Source organism: Nuphar pumila, chromosome 15 (genome assembly GCF_984573655.1).
Source record: "Nuphar pumila chromosome 15, dmNupPumi1.hap1.1, whole genome shotgun sequence".
NCBI lineage: Eukaryota > Viridiplantae > Streptophyta > Magnoliopsida > Nymphaeales > Nymphaeaceae > Nuphar > Nuphar pumila.
This window is the reverse complement of record NC_143263.1, coordinates 23,059,133-23,076,211: the sequence shown is the minus strand read 5'-3', so window position 1 is coordinate 23,076,211 and position 17,079 is coordinate 23,059,133. Positions and strand designations below refer to the sequence as shown.

Sequence of the window (17,079 nt, the reverse complement as noted above, 5' to 3'; positions counted from 1 at the left end):
GTATTGTGGCATAGCTTGAATATTCAAATTTCATAGTTAGTTACAATTAAAATGGATTAAAATAGAGATTTTTAAGTGTTAGCACATTCTTGAAAATTTTTAAACATAAAATGGATCTCTTTTTGAGGACTTGGTGTCCAAGTGGGTTTGGTCCCAATGGGTTGACCCAATTTAAGAGTGGTATTTGATTTTTCTAGGATTTAAATCTTTAATGCGATTTTTTTTTTTTTATTTAATATTTCTAAATTAATAATACTCTTTTTCTTTTCTTTTCTTTTCTTTTCTTTTATTTCTTTTTTGTGGTGTAGCTCGGATGGGAACCGACCCATTTTGGTCAGACTCGATCCACTTCGGTTTGGGTTAGCGCATGAGGAGAAGAGGAAAGGAAGTGGGGCCCATGCCTAGGGCACCCGACTCCTCCCTCTCCTCTCTCATTTGCCCCAGTCAACACCCCCACTCCCTTCCCTCTCTTGCTTCTCTAAGGCCAGCCGAAAATCTCCCTTCTCCCTCTTTTCTTATTCATGCAAAATTTGTGCCCACGTGCCAAGTGATCGATGAAATGCTTGTGTGAGAACAATTCCAGATTTGAAACATGATTTTTGGAGCATGTTTTTGCAATATTTTCATGCTTATAAATTCAGTTTTAATTGAGGCTCATGTTATATATATATATATATATTGGAGTTTAGAAGGTGAATGTGCACGTATAAATTTCAGTTTTGAATGTGATTGTGCACATCAATAAATTGGTTTGGATGTGCTCTTGTACACATCCAATTTTCAGTTTTGAATTGTGTTAATGTGCATGACTAAATTTCAGTTTTAATTATGCAAATGAACATATCGGAAATTTAGATTGGAGTGTGTTATTATGCACACCTAAATGTTAGTTCTAATATGTTTAGATGCACATTTAGATTTCAGTTTTGGATGTCATTATACACAACAAAAATTTAGATTTTTGGTAGGTGCTTGCATAATTCTGAAATTTGGATTTGAGTGCATGAGAGCTCATATCTGAAAATCATATTTAAGCACGAGAAAGGAGTTTATGTGATGAAATTGATATATGTATGCTAAGCATGTGTTATTGACAGGTACACATGAGTGAATTGATGTTTGAATGAGTATACGAGTTCATAAGGCATTGGGCAATGCAATGCCTACGAATATGCGCAATGACATTGAAAAATTGTCAAAATAAATGTTGATCCAGGGTAAGTGCATGATAAAAGAATCATGTAAGATTTTGAATGGCGTTTTGAGTTATGTATGGCATATGAAATGATTTGATTTCATAATTATAATTTTGAAGTTCGGAGTCATGTCATTGCATGAATGAATGGAAGAAAATAGAAGTGTTTTGCTTGTTGAAGTTGGCATGACGTAGACTAGTAGGAATATGAAGTGTGTTTTCATGTTGTGGTATGGAGGTCATGCTAGACATGACTTTAGCGTAGTGGAGATATGGAGCGCTTTTGCAAGTACATTTGAAATTTCGCATAAGCCATGGGTTATGCCTGTGTTGGGAATAAACCCATGATTTTTGTGATGCTTGAAAGAAATGAATGAATGTTGAAGCATGCTATGCATGGAAACATGATATGCATATCATATGATTTTGTATGAATCAAGTATGCCATGCATAAATTGAGACATGAATCATGCATGAGTGTAACGACCCCAACTCATGTCCCTCGAAAATGCGAAAAAAAAAAATTTCTAGATGTGACAATATTCCTAGAGACCTGGGGTCTTTACAGTTTCACTCACCGCTGGATAACCACACACCACAATAGAGCTTACACTTGCTGGATAAATCACAGAGGGACATCATGGCTCTGCTTTTGTTTTCCCTTTTTGTTCATTTAATCGTTATTGCACTCTGAACTCTCGTGACTTGCCTAGACACCAGTCGCTTCACTGAGTTTCTGCATCTATGAAAAACCATAAAAAAGAAGGGTCAAAAATCCGAAAGATTCTGTGTACATATCCCTCTAATGGAAATAAATGAGCATAAAGAACATAGGTACAATTTTATGCAAATCTCCTTGAAGAAAAACAATTATTACATCTACTCAATCCAACTTAAGCATTCATGCAACATCTTTTAAGTATGCAAAACCTTTAATCAATAACAGGTATTCACTTTGGGTAAGCAGGGTATTCCACATACATTAAAGAGTAATCATCACACATCCAACAACATATATCAGGGAAGAGAAACAGATCATGCATGATCTAATGCATAGCAAAATTATGCATGATATATATGTAATGTATGAACACGTTATTTTATTTCATTTAAGTTCATGTTTCCATATGCATGCCCTATTAAATGTATACAATTTAAGTTTCTCTTTTTAATTCTCATCGCCCGCGGATACACCAAACGGGTAAAATCCTAGAAGGCCAAGTTAGGTTCTCAGGGTAGCTTAGCACAAAATTTGTATTTTATTACTGGGTTCCAACTTAGCCCTCGACTGAATCACCTTCGGAACATTAGACCTCCACATCTAATGTCGGGGACACAAGGGACACCCCACGCCCACAAGTGTCACTTCCTTGGTACCATAACAATCACAGCTGTAACAACCACACCACCCCCAGGTAAAGTGACGGATTCTCCCTAAAACCGTGGCCAAGAGAAGGAACCTCAATATCGGGTTCAAGAGGCCTATTTTAAGCACACGGAGTTTTTGTATCCTCACAGTCTCCCCAAGACTGAATTTCTAAGATCGTCATTCTCCAGATGAAAGATCCCAGAACATAAGTTACACTATTCTTATTTCTTATATTTTTATTAAAGTTGATTCTTTAAGTTTGCAACCCCATATGTAAAAGTAAAGTGAAAACCCGCATCCTCCCTTGCGGGAATCCTTACAGGACTCCAGTCCGTGAGGACAACGGGAACAGTGTAGTAGTGTGTCATACCAACTTGTGTGGTTAAAGTGATGCAAATTAAACATATAAGAACACAACCAAGTTCACAGCTCTCCAGACCGGTGATGATCCATAAGGCCATCGATGCATCACACAACAAAACCAAAGTGATGTGTTATATAACATCATACTATTGTGCCAAATGCATGTGCACCATACAAAACAAGGTCAATCATAAGCATGTGTTTTTTTTCAATCATATACATTCTCACTACATGTACTACCTCCATCCCATACGGGTATCCCCGAATGCACATTTCCTACGAATGTGTGCACGCGAATAAACCCCTTAATTTCGCACACTTATGTTAAATGAGGCATCACAAATCTAGTAGAAGCATGACTATACATTTTACATGTATACTCATAACATTGCTCATTTCCATCAAAATCTGCATCTATTAAAAACTCTCACTCCTCCTATCAAACTGAACAACATATCACCGAAGGAGAAACGAAGGAATTATATACATTATTTTTTTTTCTTTTTGTTCTAATAAACAAATCCAGCCCAACCGACCCTATCGGCTGGGTCTGTCAGTATGCACAGGCCCGGTCTGGGCCTCTGTATGCTGTCAAGACCTACAACATAGAGAAAATCCCCTATAAGAAATTCTGTATTTATTTTATTTATTATATATATATATATTATTTTATTTTTTGCATCCAACAACCCCTATCATATGCCCACGCACACGACCCATCCAAGTAAGAAAACCACAGTCAATGACACTCTGTTTCCTACACCCCTATGGCTACCAAGCTATTTACCAGCCATTGGTCATTCAGCAATTGACTTGACTACATGCCACAACTGATTCCAAAGAAGGACATTTCTTTAATATGTCTTACAGCTCTTCCACAGGAAGCAGTCAAACTTAGGCAGGTGTTACCTTGTGTAGCAACTAGTTTTCCACAACTATCACATTTGCAAAGAATTTCATAGAGTCTGATTTTTATCCCAACCCCGACCACTAAACAGGTAAATCTTGCTTTCACCTAATGGACATCTCACAGGCCCTTTTACAAGTAAAACAAAAGTGTTTAGTGTTCCTACTTACAGGGATTAACATAGCATGTTATATTTTAACTAGATCGGTGGAATGTAATTATGTAATATACAGGTTATATGGTTCAATGTAAAAGTACAAAAAACGATTAGTATAAACTTCCAGACCATACGAGCAACAATAAGAGTGAACATTAGCATACCAATCAGCTTACAAGCACATGCTAATCATAAGTCACTATTATCCACCTCTTCACCGACAGCAGTTGAAACATATAACTACAACCTACTTGAAGCAACCGAAGATGCAAGACCAAAAATTTATCGAGTAATTCATATTATGCATACAAGGTCCAGCCCACTCCAATGGGAAGGGCAGAGGATAAAAATTTAGGATTCTAAAAAAAATCAATATACGTAAAAACTCTTTTACGATAATCAGGAAACACACCAAACCAAGGTTCTGCCCAGCCGTAGTCCATTCATGGGGGTTGTATTGCAACCATGATATCCTTGGACAATACCCCTCAACCACACAATAGGACCCTACCCCATAAGCTGCCAAATCCCCTTTTTTTCATCTAGCCGACCCAGTCGGCTGGGGTTTCCACCAAGCCCAGTCAGGCGCAATCGACTGGGGTTTCAATTAGACCCAGTCGGCTGGGGTATCCATCAAGCCCAGTCGATCCTAGTTGGCTGGGTTTGTAGTTTTCCCAACCCAGGGAAAATCCCTCAAAAAAAAAACACACAAAATCGAACCTGAATTCGATTTCTCACCCATTTTCACAAGAGGGAACCCGTACCTATTACGGTGGGTGCAGGCTGGTGACGTTCCTCCCAACCTTCGTGAAAGGAGATTGTCGAGGGGTCCTCATGCCTGCGGATGGCCGAAGATTCGCCGATAATGGGGCTCCTTCCTCCGGTGTGCGCACACCGAGAGAGAGAGAGAGAGAGAGATTTGGGGAAACAAAAAGAGCGATAGGGGGAAACCAACTCAAGAACCCCCTGCTTTTGAAAGGGATAGCCCGGCAAAGTCGGGGCCGAACCTCCCGCCGGCGGCTGCGCTTCAAGGCCTCCTCCCCTTTTTCCCATATGCAATACCGTTAGGGTTCTCTCTCAGAACCCTAACCCCTGTATCCCTCTTTTGCTCCAGACTTATCGAGCAACCCTTATCGGGTTGCCCCTTCTTCTACTTTTTTTCTTTTTTTAAAAAAACTCGATACACAGGGCGCGGCTCGGGTCCGAACCCGAGACCCGTAACCCGACCCCAAACGACATGGATCCACAAGTCGGATCCAAATGGATCCAACTGTGGATCCTCGGATTAACTTTAAAATTAAAATTGTATTCCTTTATTATTATTATTATTATTATTATAAAATCGTTGTTGATATCCTTTATACCTGATTTCCCCTTTATGGGTCCTAGATCCGAAATGTGGATCTAGGCCCAAATTTGTATGTTTCAAAACATTAAAAATATATATAAATGGCAAACTTGCGGTTTTTACATCCTTACCCTCTTAAAAGAATTTCATCCACGAAATTAGCACGTACCAAATAAATGAGGGTAATGCTGATGCATAGCCGCCTCAGGTTCCCAATTGCACTCATCCAGCCCGTGATGCTGCCAACGCACTTTCACGAACGAAATCATCCTATTTCGCAGTGTCTTTTCTTGACGGTCTACAATCTCTACTAGCCTCTCCTCCGTAGTCAAGTCAGGTTGCACCTCGATCACCTCATAGTGAATCACATGTGAGGGTCAGGTACATATTTTCTCAACAACGAGACATGAAATACATCGTGGATTTGCGAAAATTGAGAAGGGAGTGCTACTCGATATGCGGTCTCCCCAACGCGCCCGAGAACCTCGAAAGGTCCAACATATCGAGAACTCACCTTCCCCTTCTTTCCAAACCTGAAGACACTCTTTGTAGGTGAAATTAAAACAAACACATGATCGCCTACCTCAAACTTGAGCTCCCTGCGTCGCTCCGATTAGAATCAGCCAGAGTTTGGCTGACCTTTACGTTTATGAGATAGTTAGACTTCATGGGGTGCCGCGTTCGATAGTGTCAGATCGAGATCCGCGTTTCACATCTCGATTCTGGTGCCAGCTTCAGAAGGCTTTAGGCACAACGTTGAAGTTTAGTATTGCGTTCCACCCACAAACGGATGGACAGTCAGAACGTACGATCCAGATGCTCGAGGATATGCTGAGAGCATGTGCTTTAGATTGGGCAGGCGATTGGGACAAACACGTGAAGCTGGCAGAGTTTTCGTACAATAACAGTTTTCATAACAGTATTGTCATGGCCCCGTATGAAGCTTTGTACAGCCGACCATGTAGATCACCAGTGTGCTGGGATGAGGTTGGAGTGAGAGCAACGGAGTCTCCCGAAATCATCCAGCACTATGCTGACCAGGTGCGTTTAATCCGACAACGATTGATTGCAGCACAAAGCAGGCATAAAAGCTATGCTGATAAAATGGGCACTCTTTGTCAACCGATCTACTATTACCCAAATGGCATCTCGTAATTGACAGGTCTTAGGTAACCCTACTATGAAGTCCATTGAGATGTCATCCCACTTCTACTCTGGAATCTCAAGTGGTTGCAGAAGTCCACCAGGTCTCTGGTGTTCAATCTTCACCTGCTGACAGGTAAGACACCGAGACACGAACTCCGCGATGTCCCGTTTCATCCCATTCCACCAGTAAGTCCTCTGAAAATCTTTGAACATTTTAGTGGAACCAGGGTGAACGAAAAATCTCGACCTGTGAGCTTCACTCATCAGCTCTTCCCGTAACGCTTTTGAAAGCCACCATCTGTCTTCGAACATGATGGTTCCGTCCTCCTCTCGACGAAACTGCGCTTCTCGCTTTCGGGCACTCTCACATAGCTTCTCAAAATCTGGATCGGCTGACTGGAGCTCCTCGATCCGATCTATGATCTCCGGTCTAGCCTGCATTCCCGCACAAATGATGCGTCCAGAATCACCCGCAAATGGCTACCATCTGACCAACTCCTCGATCAAATTCCAATTGCGTCCGATCTGGCTGGCAGCTGTGACTGTCGCCTTTCTGCTAAGTGCGTCTGCCACCACATTCGCCTTACCCGGATGGTAAGCGATGGAGAAGTCATAGTCCTTTAAGAACTCTAACCACCTATGCTGCCTCAGATTCAGATCCCGCTGAGTAAAAATATACTTGAGGCTCTTGTGATCGGACATAACCTCAAATTGTTCTCCATAAAGGTAGTGGCGCCAAATCTTCAATGCGAAGACTACTGCCGCCAACTCCAAATCATGTGTGGGATAATTCTTCTCGTGTACCTTCAATTGTCTAAAAGCATACGCTATGACCTTGCCGTGCTGCATGAGGACACAGCCCAGTCTGGTCCCGGAAGCATCACTGTACACGACGAAACCTCCTGCCCCAGAGGGCAATGTCAAAACAGAAGCAGTGGTCAACCTATTCTTCAGCTCTTGAAAACTGTCCTCACATCGAGGTGACCACACGAACTTCACTCCTTTCTACAACAGTCGAGTCATAGGGGCAGCTATACGCGAGAAGTCTTGAATAAATCGACGGTAGTAGCCCGCCAATCCCAAGAAGCTTCTGATATCAGTCACTGTCTTTGGTTGCTCCCATGACAAAACAGCCTCTACCTTGGTTGGGTGAACCTCAACTCCACTCTCGGATATTACGTGACCGAGAAACATCACTCTATCAATCCAAAACTCGCACTTTGAGAACTTAGCGTAAAGTTGATGTTCTCTCAGTGTCTGCAACACAACTCGCAGATGCTCTCAGTGATCTTCCACACTCTCCGAGTATATCAAGATGTCATCTATGAACACGATGACAAAAGAATTCAGCCACAACTTGAAAACCCGATTCATCAGATCCATAAATGTCGCAGGGGAATTTGTAAGTCCAAAGGACATCACTAGAAATTGATAATGCCCATATCTGGACCTAAATGCCGTTTTTGGAATGTCCTCCGTCTTGATTCTCAACTGATGATACTCAGAACGAAGGTCGATCTTCGAGAACACCTTTGCCTTCCTCAGCTAATCAAACAGATCATCAATCCTCGGCAGTGGGTACTTGTTCTTCACTGTCACTTGGTTTAGCATACGGTAATTGATACAAAGTCGCATTGAGCCATCCTTCTTCTTAACAAACAGGACTGATGCACCCCAAGGGGACACACTCGGTCTAATAAATCCCTTGTCAAGAAGCTCCTGCAACTGCTTCTTCAATTCTACTAACTCCGCAGGTGTCATGCGATACGGAGCTCGAGAAACTGGTGTTACCATGTTAGAACAACAAAACATTGCACTTTATTGTGACGATCCATCTCATGCCTCCATCATATATACATATTTATCATCATAATGGAGCAATCGATTTATACATCATGAATAGGTTATTGAACATGAAATAAAACTCCAAAAATTAATTCATAATGACACTTGAATTTACAACAATTCAACTCATTGAGGCCACTTCTTTTTTTTCTTTTTCTTTTTCTTTTTCTTTTTCTTTTTCTTTTTTTTCACTTACCATATTTTATGCAGGTTCAGTTCATGTGCATTTGCATGTGGAAAACAAAAGAATTAACGACTCTTTGATCATGCTTAGACTTCAATTAATTAGATGAATATCAATAGAAAAATGACCAGACATATCGTGAATAGAATCATGGCATAGCAGATAACACAAAGCATGTTTGTGTTTATACATCTACGGTGCAACAAGGCTGATTGAACACGTACCCTATGTGTGTAGTAATATCAAAAAAAGAAAAAAAAACTTCAAATAAACAATATCACAAAACCACCTTAACCTCTATAATGTGCATAACAGATATAGCAACTCGGGTATACATATACAATCAGCACAGTGAGTCCGTAAACTTGAAAACTTCAGTAGCACCACATCCCCACCCATGTAGACTACTAAAACCCCTTTGTTTACCGGTCCGAAATCGCCAAATCGAACGATTTGGAGTTTTCGACAAATCCCCAAATGGGTTCCTTAATTAAAACCCGAAACTTACACCCACGGCACAAATCGAAAATCCCAGTCAGTAATTCGAATACAAAATCATTCGAGACAGCAATTCTACCCAATGCAGAAAAGATAACTATTAGGAAATATAAGCAGGCCAGAATCCCAAACAGTATTTGACTAGTTTTTTTTTTATTTGAACTATTCATTTCACAACTTGGTTTCCGTTGCATGGAGAAGAAAGATAAAGCAATGTCTGAGTTTCACTTATACAGGAATCTAACTAATTATCAAAAGAGATAAACTGAACAAACAAATATCCTGGTTAATCTGGTGAATATCAAACGAGATACCCAAAACTTAAAATACACAGACATCGTAAACAGCATGAACCGATATAACGTAATTAAAAAAAACAATGCAGATCGGCTAACGCAAAGCTTATCTGATAAAACTGATAAAAGGGAACTTCAGTTCAGACTTGTCAAAGCACACAGATGATGATTCCAGAAATCTAAACCCACACCAAACATAATAACTCCTATCGAAAATCCAAAATCCCCAAATCGGAGATTTGGCATTTTTGATGGCTTAAAACCCAAATCCCCAAAATTTCTTTTCCGATTTGGGATTCGCTGCACCCTTAAATCTTTGTTCACTGCACCCGCAACACACGCTCGACCCACAGAATACCCAAAAGAAAAAAAAACAGGAAAACCTACCTTTTTCCTGTGAAGAGGCCGCGGCAACCACAATGGAAGGTCGGTCAGCCTTGACAGCACCACCACTAGAGAAGACGTCGGCGTCTCCAGCGAGGGCTTCAAGCAACAGGCCGGAGCTCGGAGGTCGATCCGAAGGGCAGAGAGGAATCGAGGGGGAGGTGAAGACCGAGAGGGAGAGATACAGAGAGATCAGAGGCAGAGGGAAGAGAGTGCGTGAGAGGAGAGTGGGAGGAAGAGAGGAGAATGAGGAAGGGAATAAGTAGGGAAGGAGCCCGAAACGGAAGGGGTCCTGTTACCCTCCCCTTCCCGTCGCGGCTGCGCAAAACCCCTCCCCCAAAACTCGCACAGGGTTAGGTTTTTGAACCCTAATGCCCTCCCCCATCTCTCTCCCTATCGGGTTCGGCCCTGTAGTGGCTGAACCCCTTTTAATCTTACCCCTTTTTCACTTAACGTGGCAGCGGGTGCGGTTTCGGTTTGATTGTGACCCGCGACCCACTCGTAACTGGGTTAGCGTTTTGGGCCCATCCGGATCCATCCACAGATCCGGATCTCCTTTTAGATTTTAAAGTATTAATTTTTTTTAATGTAACCCCAATAAAATTTATTTTGGTCTGATGACCTTGTTATGGATCCCCATAATTTACTATGGATCCAAATGATGTAATTTGGATCCAAACCTTCAGTAGATGAATATGGCTCCAAAATAAACTATTATGGATCCTATATAAATTTTTCCCGTTTAAGATCTGATTATAAATTCACAAATCCACATAATAAGTTTTTTATCCAATATCAAATCTAACCATGATATCAAGGTTCAAATATCAAGGATCCGAACCAAAAATTAAAATCTACTATTAGGTATTTATCTGGATCCAATTATCGAAGATCCAAATAGTATTTTAAGGATCCGACATCTAAGATCCGAACAGGACATCCGAGATCCAATTAGATAAAACAATGAAAGTATCATTGTAGCAGCTTCTGCGTATGAAATTCAAGTTTATTTATCTAATAAAAATCACGGGTATTACAGATATTGTGTTCCATTACTTATTACACTATCTCAGTAGGTTGGTCTTCAAACTCCAATTTTAATCTTGTTTTCTCCTTTTGAGAATACGCTTGGTAGATTAATGTGAAACCAATAGAGGGATGATATTATGACGTTACTAAAAGTTAACCATGCATTTTTTTTAAGATCCGAAACACGATTTCTGTTTTGAAACCATAGCACACTAGATCGATGAATCGTCTAATATACATACGTATATATATATATGTAGCAGCACATATATACATATATAGGAATGTACATATATATATATATATATACGTATCCCCAAAATAAATGTTGGAAAGGAAGAAAATACATGAATCTCAGCCACGGATCTTAGAGTAAATATTCAGATTTACTTTATTCCCATGGATTTTCACTAAAACATGGCATGGTACAAATTCATGCTCTTTTTCTCATCTGAAACAAGAGAGAAACCCGTACATTTACCGTAGATCGAAAAAGAAGAAGAAAACAATGGTTGAAACGACGGATGATAGGAGAAAAAGCCTCTTCCTCTTCATCTTCCTCTTCATCTTCCTCTTCCTCTTCCTCTTCCTCTTCCTCTTCCTCTCATTTTCCCTCTTTCTCTCTCTTTCTCTATTTTTCCTTCTCTTTCTCTTTCTTCCTCTTTTTTTGATCTATTTATAGAGCTCTAGATGGGTTGGAGAAGAGAGTGCAGCCCTAGCTGGAACTCGAGTTTCAAAAATTTTGAAACTCTCCAAGTGTTGACTTTTCAAATTTGAGTTTTTTTTAAATCTTTCTTAAAGCTTCTAAGGCATGAACAAGGGCTCTATAAAGAGTCCTAAACTCTCTAAAAAGAAATCTCGAAATTAATTAAATTTATTTATTTATTTGTTATTAATAAATAAATACCTAGAAGCTTCCAAAAATCATATTGTTGAACTATAACACTTCTAAAGTGATTTTATATGGGTTTAAGGGCTCTACTTAGAGTCCTAAACAATTGTCAAATTAAATTTTTGAAATTACATTGATTAATTATTTATTTATTTATTTATTTATTTATTTAATTAATATTAAATAATAAATAAATTTCCAGAAGCTTCCAAAAATTATCAAATTTACTTGGGAGGCTTCTTAACATTAATTAACTCCAATTTAAAGGTTTCTAATGAATTTAAAGTTGGAAAAATTCATTAGGCATGGATTTGGATCCAGATCCAAATCCATCTCAAAAATCCAAATAGGTCTTGGGCTGGATCAAATCCAGATTAATATGAGTCTTGAATAGAGTCCAAATCCATATTAATTTGGATCAAATCCATCATATCTGGTCTGATCCAAATCCAGATTCGAAACGACAAACTGCTCAATTTTTGAAAAAATGTGATTTTCAGGCCAACCATAGCCTAAATTCAGAAAATTAAAATGTTGTTACGCTCAGAATTTCGAGACACATCCAACAATATAACACTCGAATTTCGCTTCCGAAATTCGAACGAAAATAACCCGAATTATGATCGAATTTCACTTGAATTTAAAGGTTGAAAATAAAATTCTTTCTCATATTTCGATTGGCTCATCTCGACCTTGTCGATGACACTAGAGTCAAGCCCAAACTCAAAAACATCGGTCTAATGTTGAGGTTCACACAATTTTTCTTCTATACTTGGCCAAATTTTTTAAAATCTCAAATTTAACTAAGTATGAAAATACGCGATATTACACTTGCACCCCCGCACCTAAGTTTTTTTAAAGTGTAGTATCGCCGCATCTGCACTTGTCCAAAAAAAAAGTTAGGGCCAACTTAATTCCAACTTTAGGAAAAGATAAATTTCATGAAGTTATTTGATCGATGTTGAATGTAAGGGCTCTATTGAAAAGCAATATTGGAAGAATTTGGCCATTTACTAATAGCCATCATTGTAGTATTTGTTTAGCTTATTGTTATTATGTATGCTTGCTATGATATACATTTTAATTTTGTGTAAATGTTATTTTAAAGTTTGCTGCTTTAGGGTTTTATAATAAAGAAAATTCTAATGGAGTTGGCCCCTTTCCATCAATGAACATTAGGGATCAATAGCATGTGTATTTTGCTTTCTTTTACACCATCTCTTGCTGCAAATCCTTGTCAAGAACTCAAGATTTAATTCCAGGTATATCCGGATTGCATTGGTAGGCTTTACTTCATTGTTGCTCTTAACCACTAGGCATTGGTCTCAGTCAGCAATACTTTGTGTAAGTGTAACTATCACTCAAGCTTCCAAGAAATAACCCTCATGGGAGGTTAATATCATATCTTGTCAACTAAAAGTAATAGCATAGCGCCATGCTAATCAATAATGCAATGCAAAGAACCAATCCACAAGTCTCAAAACTTCAAAATGACAAGGTCAGTAACAACAATGCTACTATAAGAAATGGGATTATTGGGATTATAACTCAAACCTTTTGAAAAGGATCCATCTTCTGAAAAAACAAAGTGCTCAGAGCTTGAGATACTTTTCCAATACTGTAGAGCCTGCATGACTGAGTCTCGAACTGGCTTAACCTGCGAGAACAAGAGAAGCTGACTAAGAGAACATGGAAAACCAAAACAAGTGCACTAAAGACATATATATTACCTTGAAAGAATAAAATGCAAACTTATCATCAGCGAGAAGAAGAAAAATGCAGTCAAGTAAAAAGAAAGATAAATGGTGAGTGGTATTGGAATCACATTCCACACTAACCTTGTCAAATTGACAAGATTCAAGGGAAGTAATGCAGGAAGCCTTGAAAGAAATCAATGAAGGACCACAATTCACGGCTACATGTGCCAATGCCACAGATGCAGCCTTACGTGTTGACCACTCACTGCTTTTCAAAGCTTCTTGGATGCTGGTCAAAGCTGTAGATAGAGTGTGTGCTGTTGAAGCACCCCCTGCCTGCTACATCAACAAAAAGGTTATGAATAGAAGTAAACTGACAAACTAAAATGGCCCTTTGGTAGACTTATTTTCACTAAAAATTTGAGCTAGAAATTGCAACCCTAGTACCCATATCACAAAGGCAAAGAGCAATCTAATGGTGACTGTTCAATCATATCCATACAGATATGTGAACAAACACAAGTGTGGTAACAAGGATAAATAGACTGACCTGAATCAAGCTTGCAGTCAGCTCAAGAAGTGCCGGCTTTGCTAAAAAGCGTTGATTCCTAAGCAATTTGCTAACCCGAATCAACATCCTCTGCAGAATTTCCTCTGGGAGATATGTAGAGTTATTGATAACAGCAGCAAGGCACAACGCAGAACCAGATTGTACGTGCTTATTCTGCTCACCTAACGCTTCAAATAGTGGCCTCACAAAAACAACAAAGATACCTCCAGTTTCTTTTTGACAATTTCCAATGGATTGTGACTGCATCATTACTGAAGCTAAAACACCAATAGATTCTACGCATGCATCCCTCACAACAGAGTCTGGGTCCTTAAGACGTCTCACAATACTGCTTACCATTTTCACAAGGTAAGGACCCAAGTGCTCCCCATGAATCCTTGCCAACAAGGACATGATCCTTATACATTCCTTGCGAACTGCACTTTTTTGCTCCGAGTCGGTATCAATTATGATTGCAATAAATGCTCCAATTCCATCTGCAGTTAAACCCTCGGCAATCTTATCCAGATCATCTTTCCCAATTTGATACGTATCTTTATCTGCTATTTTGTTCAAGGAAAGAACTATGCGCTGCTTTAACTCAAAGGTGGCTTGTTGAGCATTAATTCTGCAAGTTCCTTTAACCTTAGAATATTTCATGTTATGAATAGTCATTTTTTGTGTACAATATTCAGATCTTGCCTTTTGAAGCCATGACTTGCTCTAAAGTAACCAAGCACCTAAGACAACAGAAAGGAAAATGGAGATTTATTTTATATTTACAATTAATTGGTGCAAACAGGTGGGCACAGCAGGAAAGAAAACTGTTAAGTGCTCAAAAGGACACATTAGAAAAGAACATTTAAGGGAAAGCATGCTTCAAAGAGAAAATTATCTAATTTCAGGATAAACATTTAAAAGTAAGATAAATGTGCAAATTAACATGAGCTCAGGTAAATTCAAATATGAACATGATAAATCAAAATCTTGGTTCTTTCAAAAACATGCAATTACAGGAAAAAAAAACACTAAAACTTGTTCAAATTTAACTCATCTTCCAGAGGCCTAAAGATAGTCTCTGGGCGCATAACCTCTTCCTCACGCCTGAGAAGGATGGGTAACAAGTAATCTCTAGCAAGAGGCATAGGCTTGGCTTGGAATAAGTGAGTTTAGTGAGCTCTTAACCAGCCTAGTCGAGGTTCAGACCTTGCTTGATGGAATGGAGAGCAAAAGCCATTCAAACCTACCCCAGCTGTGAACGGTGAGTTCTGTTCTGCCCAACCTACTCAGGTAGGGAATAAGATTCAATTCTTTATCTCGTAGGAGAGGCCAAATCCTCTTTGTTCTTTATTTACCACTTAAATGGACTTCCCAAGATTAGTTGAGCTGACGTTGAACACCTCTATTCAAGGTTGACTAGAGGTGAAACGTTATCAAGGGAGCTTGAACAAACCAGTCAGATGTCTTGGCACCTCAACACAAATAGATGCAGACACACGAAAGAATTACAAGGGAATCACTTTCCCGATATGGAAATCAAAAGTGTGGGATTCAATGCCGAAACTAAAAAGGACAAGAAGGTCTAAAACTCTCTTGGATTTCAAATCCTCTATAGAGGTCAAATGAATATAGGAAGAATAGAAGACAAAAGCATATCACAATTTGAAGATCACTTAGTGCAGAAGCTCACAGAATGGTTCTAGAGCATAAACAAACCTATCATTCCCAAAAACATTCACTAGGAAGTCGTTTTATCAATATGGGAAAAGACAAAAAACGGTGTTAAAAACACTCAAATGCCGAATTTACCAGCAATTGAGGCCATAATCCTTTGACCAGTATGTTTGAGGAAGAAGAAAACACTAAAACTCATGGAATTTGAAGAGCACCCCCTTTCCTCATGTTTACTGATGGATCACTTTCACAAAATTTCAGTCAGAAATCATTCTTTTAGTATGGAAACGGTGAAAACTAGCATTCAAGCTACCGCGGAATTGAAACTATAAGCAAAAAGGAACAAAAACTCCAGAGAATCTCTGATCTTTAAGGTTGATCAAGCGTAACAACAATCTGGAAGAAGAAAGAGTTAAAACTTAACATGATTGCAAGCACTCCTTCTTCCGGAATCTTGAAATTTTATCGTGGACATAAACAACCCGAATATCTCTAGAAGAGCTCGGTTTTTCAGGCACGGAAACTAGCTCAGAAGATGCAATCCATACGCAAGATCTCAACAAGAGAATAGGAGGAATAACTAAGACTCACCGCAATCGTAAAACCGGAAGCTTCAAATTCGATCTTTCCCCCCCCTAAAAGAAGCCCTAAATTTCCGAAAATCTCAAGGACCTCGGTTCTTTTCTTCGAGCGCAGAAACTAGCTCACAAGCTGAAGATCCGCATAGGTGGTCTCAAGAAAAAAAAAGGAAAAGAAGAAGAAAACCAGAAAGAAGATGCGAAGCTTGCCTCTGTACTCTCCTGAGTGGAGCAGAAACGACGCCCCTCTCTCTCTCTCTCTCTCTCGCTATATATCCCTCCCTCCACCTCGGGACTGCCATTTTCGCGCTTCTGCCAATGCGATTTGAAATTCGGACGTCGGAGTCTGGGCGCCTTTTATAGTCTCAGATCTTTGCCGTTAATCTCTTGACACGTGGATACTTTCAACGCTCCTCGAAAGTAAAACAGTTACGTCCCTCCAAACTCATTCCTAATGACAAAAATATCCTTGTAAATAAGGCGTGGTAAGGTGATCGGGCCAGTGTACTTAATAAGTACTTGGCCCTGGTCAGCATGCCACGCGTCCTTAAGCAGCGTATGGTTAATGTTTTAAGGCCACGGAAGCTAAAAAATGTAGAAAAAATTATGCAAAATAAAAACTAGTACAGATTTTCAGCTCCTTCAAACGTGAGAGACTTGCAAAGCATTTTTTTTGTTTTTCAAGAAACATTATTTCACGAGAGGTGGAGGAATGCTTTCTACAAAGAAAAATTTATTTTTAAACTTTTCACTACCCATCTCACCACCACCACCCTCCTCCTCTCTCATTTTTGCACATTCTCACACTCTGATTTTCTCATGCTAAACAAACAAGAGAAAAACTTTCCTTTTAAAATATTCTCTTATCAAAAACTCTTATAGGCAAAACTTTCTTTTCCTACGAGAATTTTTCTCTTCGGAAACGTGACCCAAAGAAAGTAAGAAAAACAAAACCCTAAAAACCTAA

General features: G+C 39.3%; 2 protein-coding genes across 2 annotated transcripts in view; both read right to left on the bottom strand.

Annotated features, from left to right (window-relative positions):
* The window catches only part of LOC149814793 (TORTIFOLIA1-like protein 2), a 32,095-nt gene extending 24,416 nt beyond the window's left edge, over positions 1–7,679 (bottom strand). Inside the window, exons 1-4 of the mRNA XM_089990427.1 lie at positions 7,523–7,679; positions 7,290–7,387; positions 6,978–7,172; positions 6,628–6,920 (exon numbers count right to left, since the gene is read on the bottom strand). Coding sequence (XP_089846553.1) covers positions 6,628–6,920; positions 6,978–7,172; positions 7,290–7,387; positions 7,523–7,679 — 743 coding nt within the window. The remainder of the gene's footprint in view (positions 1–6,627; positions 6,921–6,977; positions 7,173–7,289; positions 7,388–7,522) is intronic.
* A 5,586-nt stretch (positions 7,680–13,265) lies between these two features.
* LOC149814792 (TORTIFOLIA1-like protein 2) lies at positions 13,266–14,535 on the bottom strand. The gene is made up of 3 exons (XM_089990426.1): positions 13,861–14,535; positions 13,452–13,646; positions 13,266–13,292 (listed from the first exon to the last, which is right to left on the bottom strand). The coding sequence occupies exons 1-3, from the start codon at positions 14,533–14,535 to the stop codon at positions 13,266–13,268; spliced, it is 897 nt and encodes a 298-aa protein (XP_089846552.1).
* Between the last annotated feature and the right edge of the window lie 2,544 nt (positions 14,536–17,079).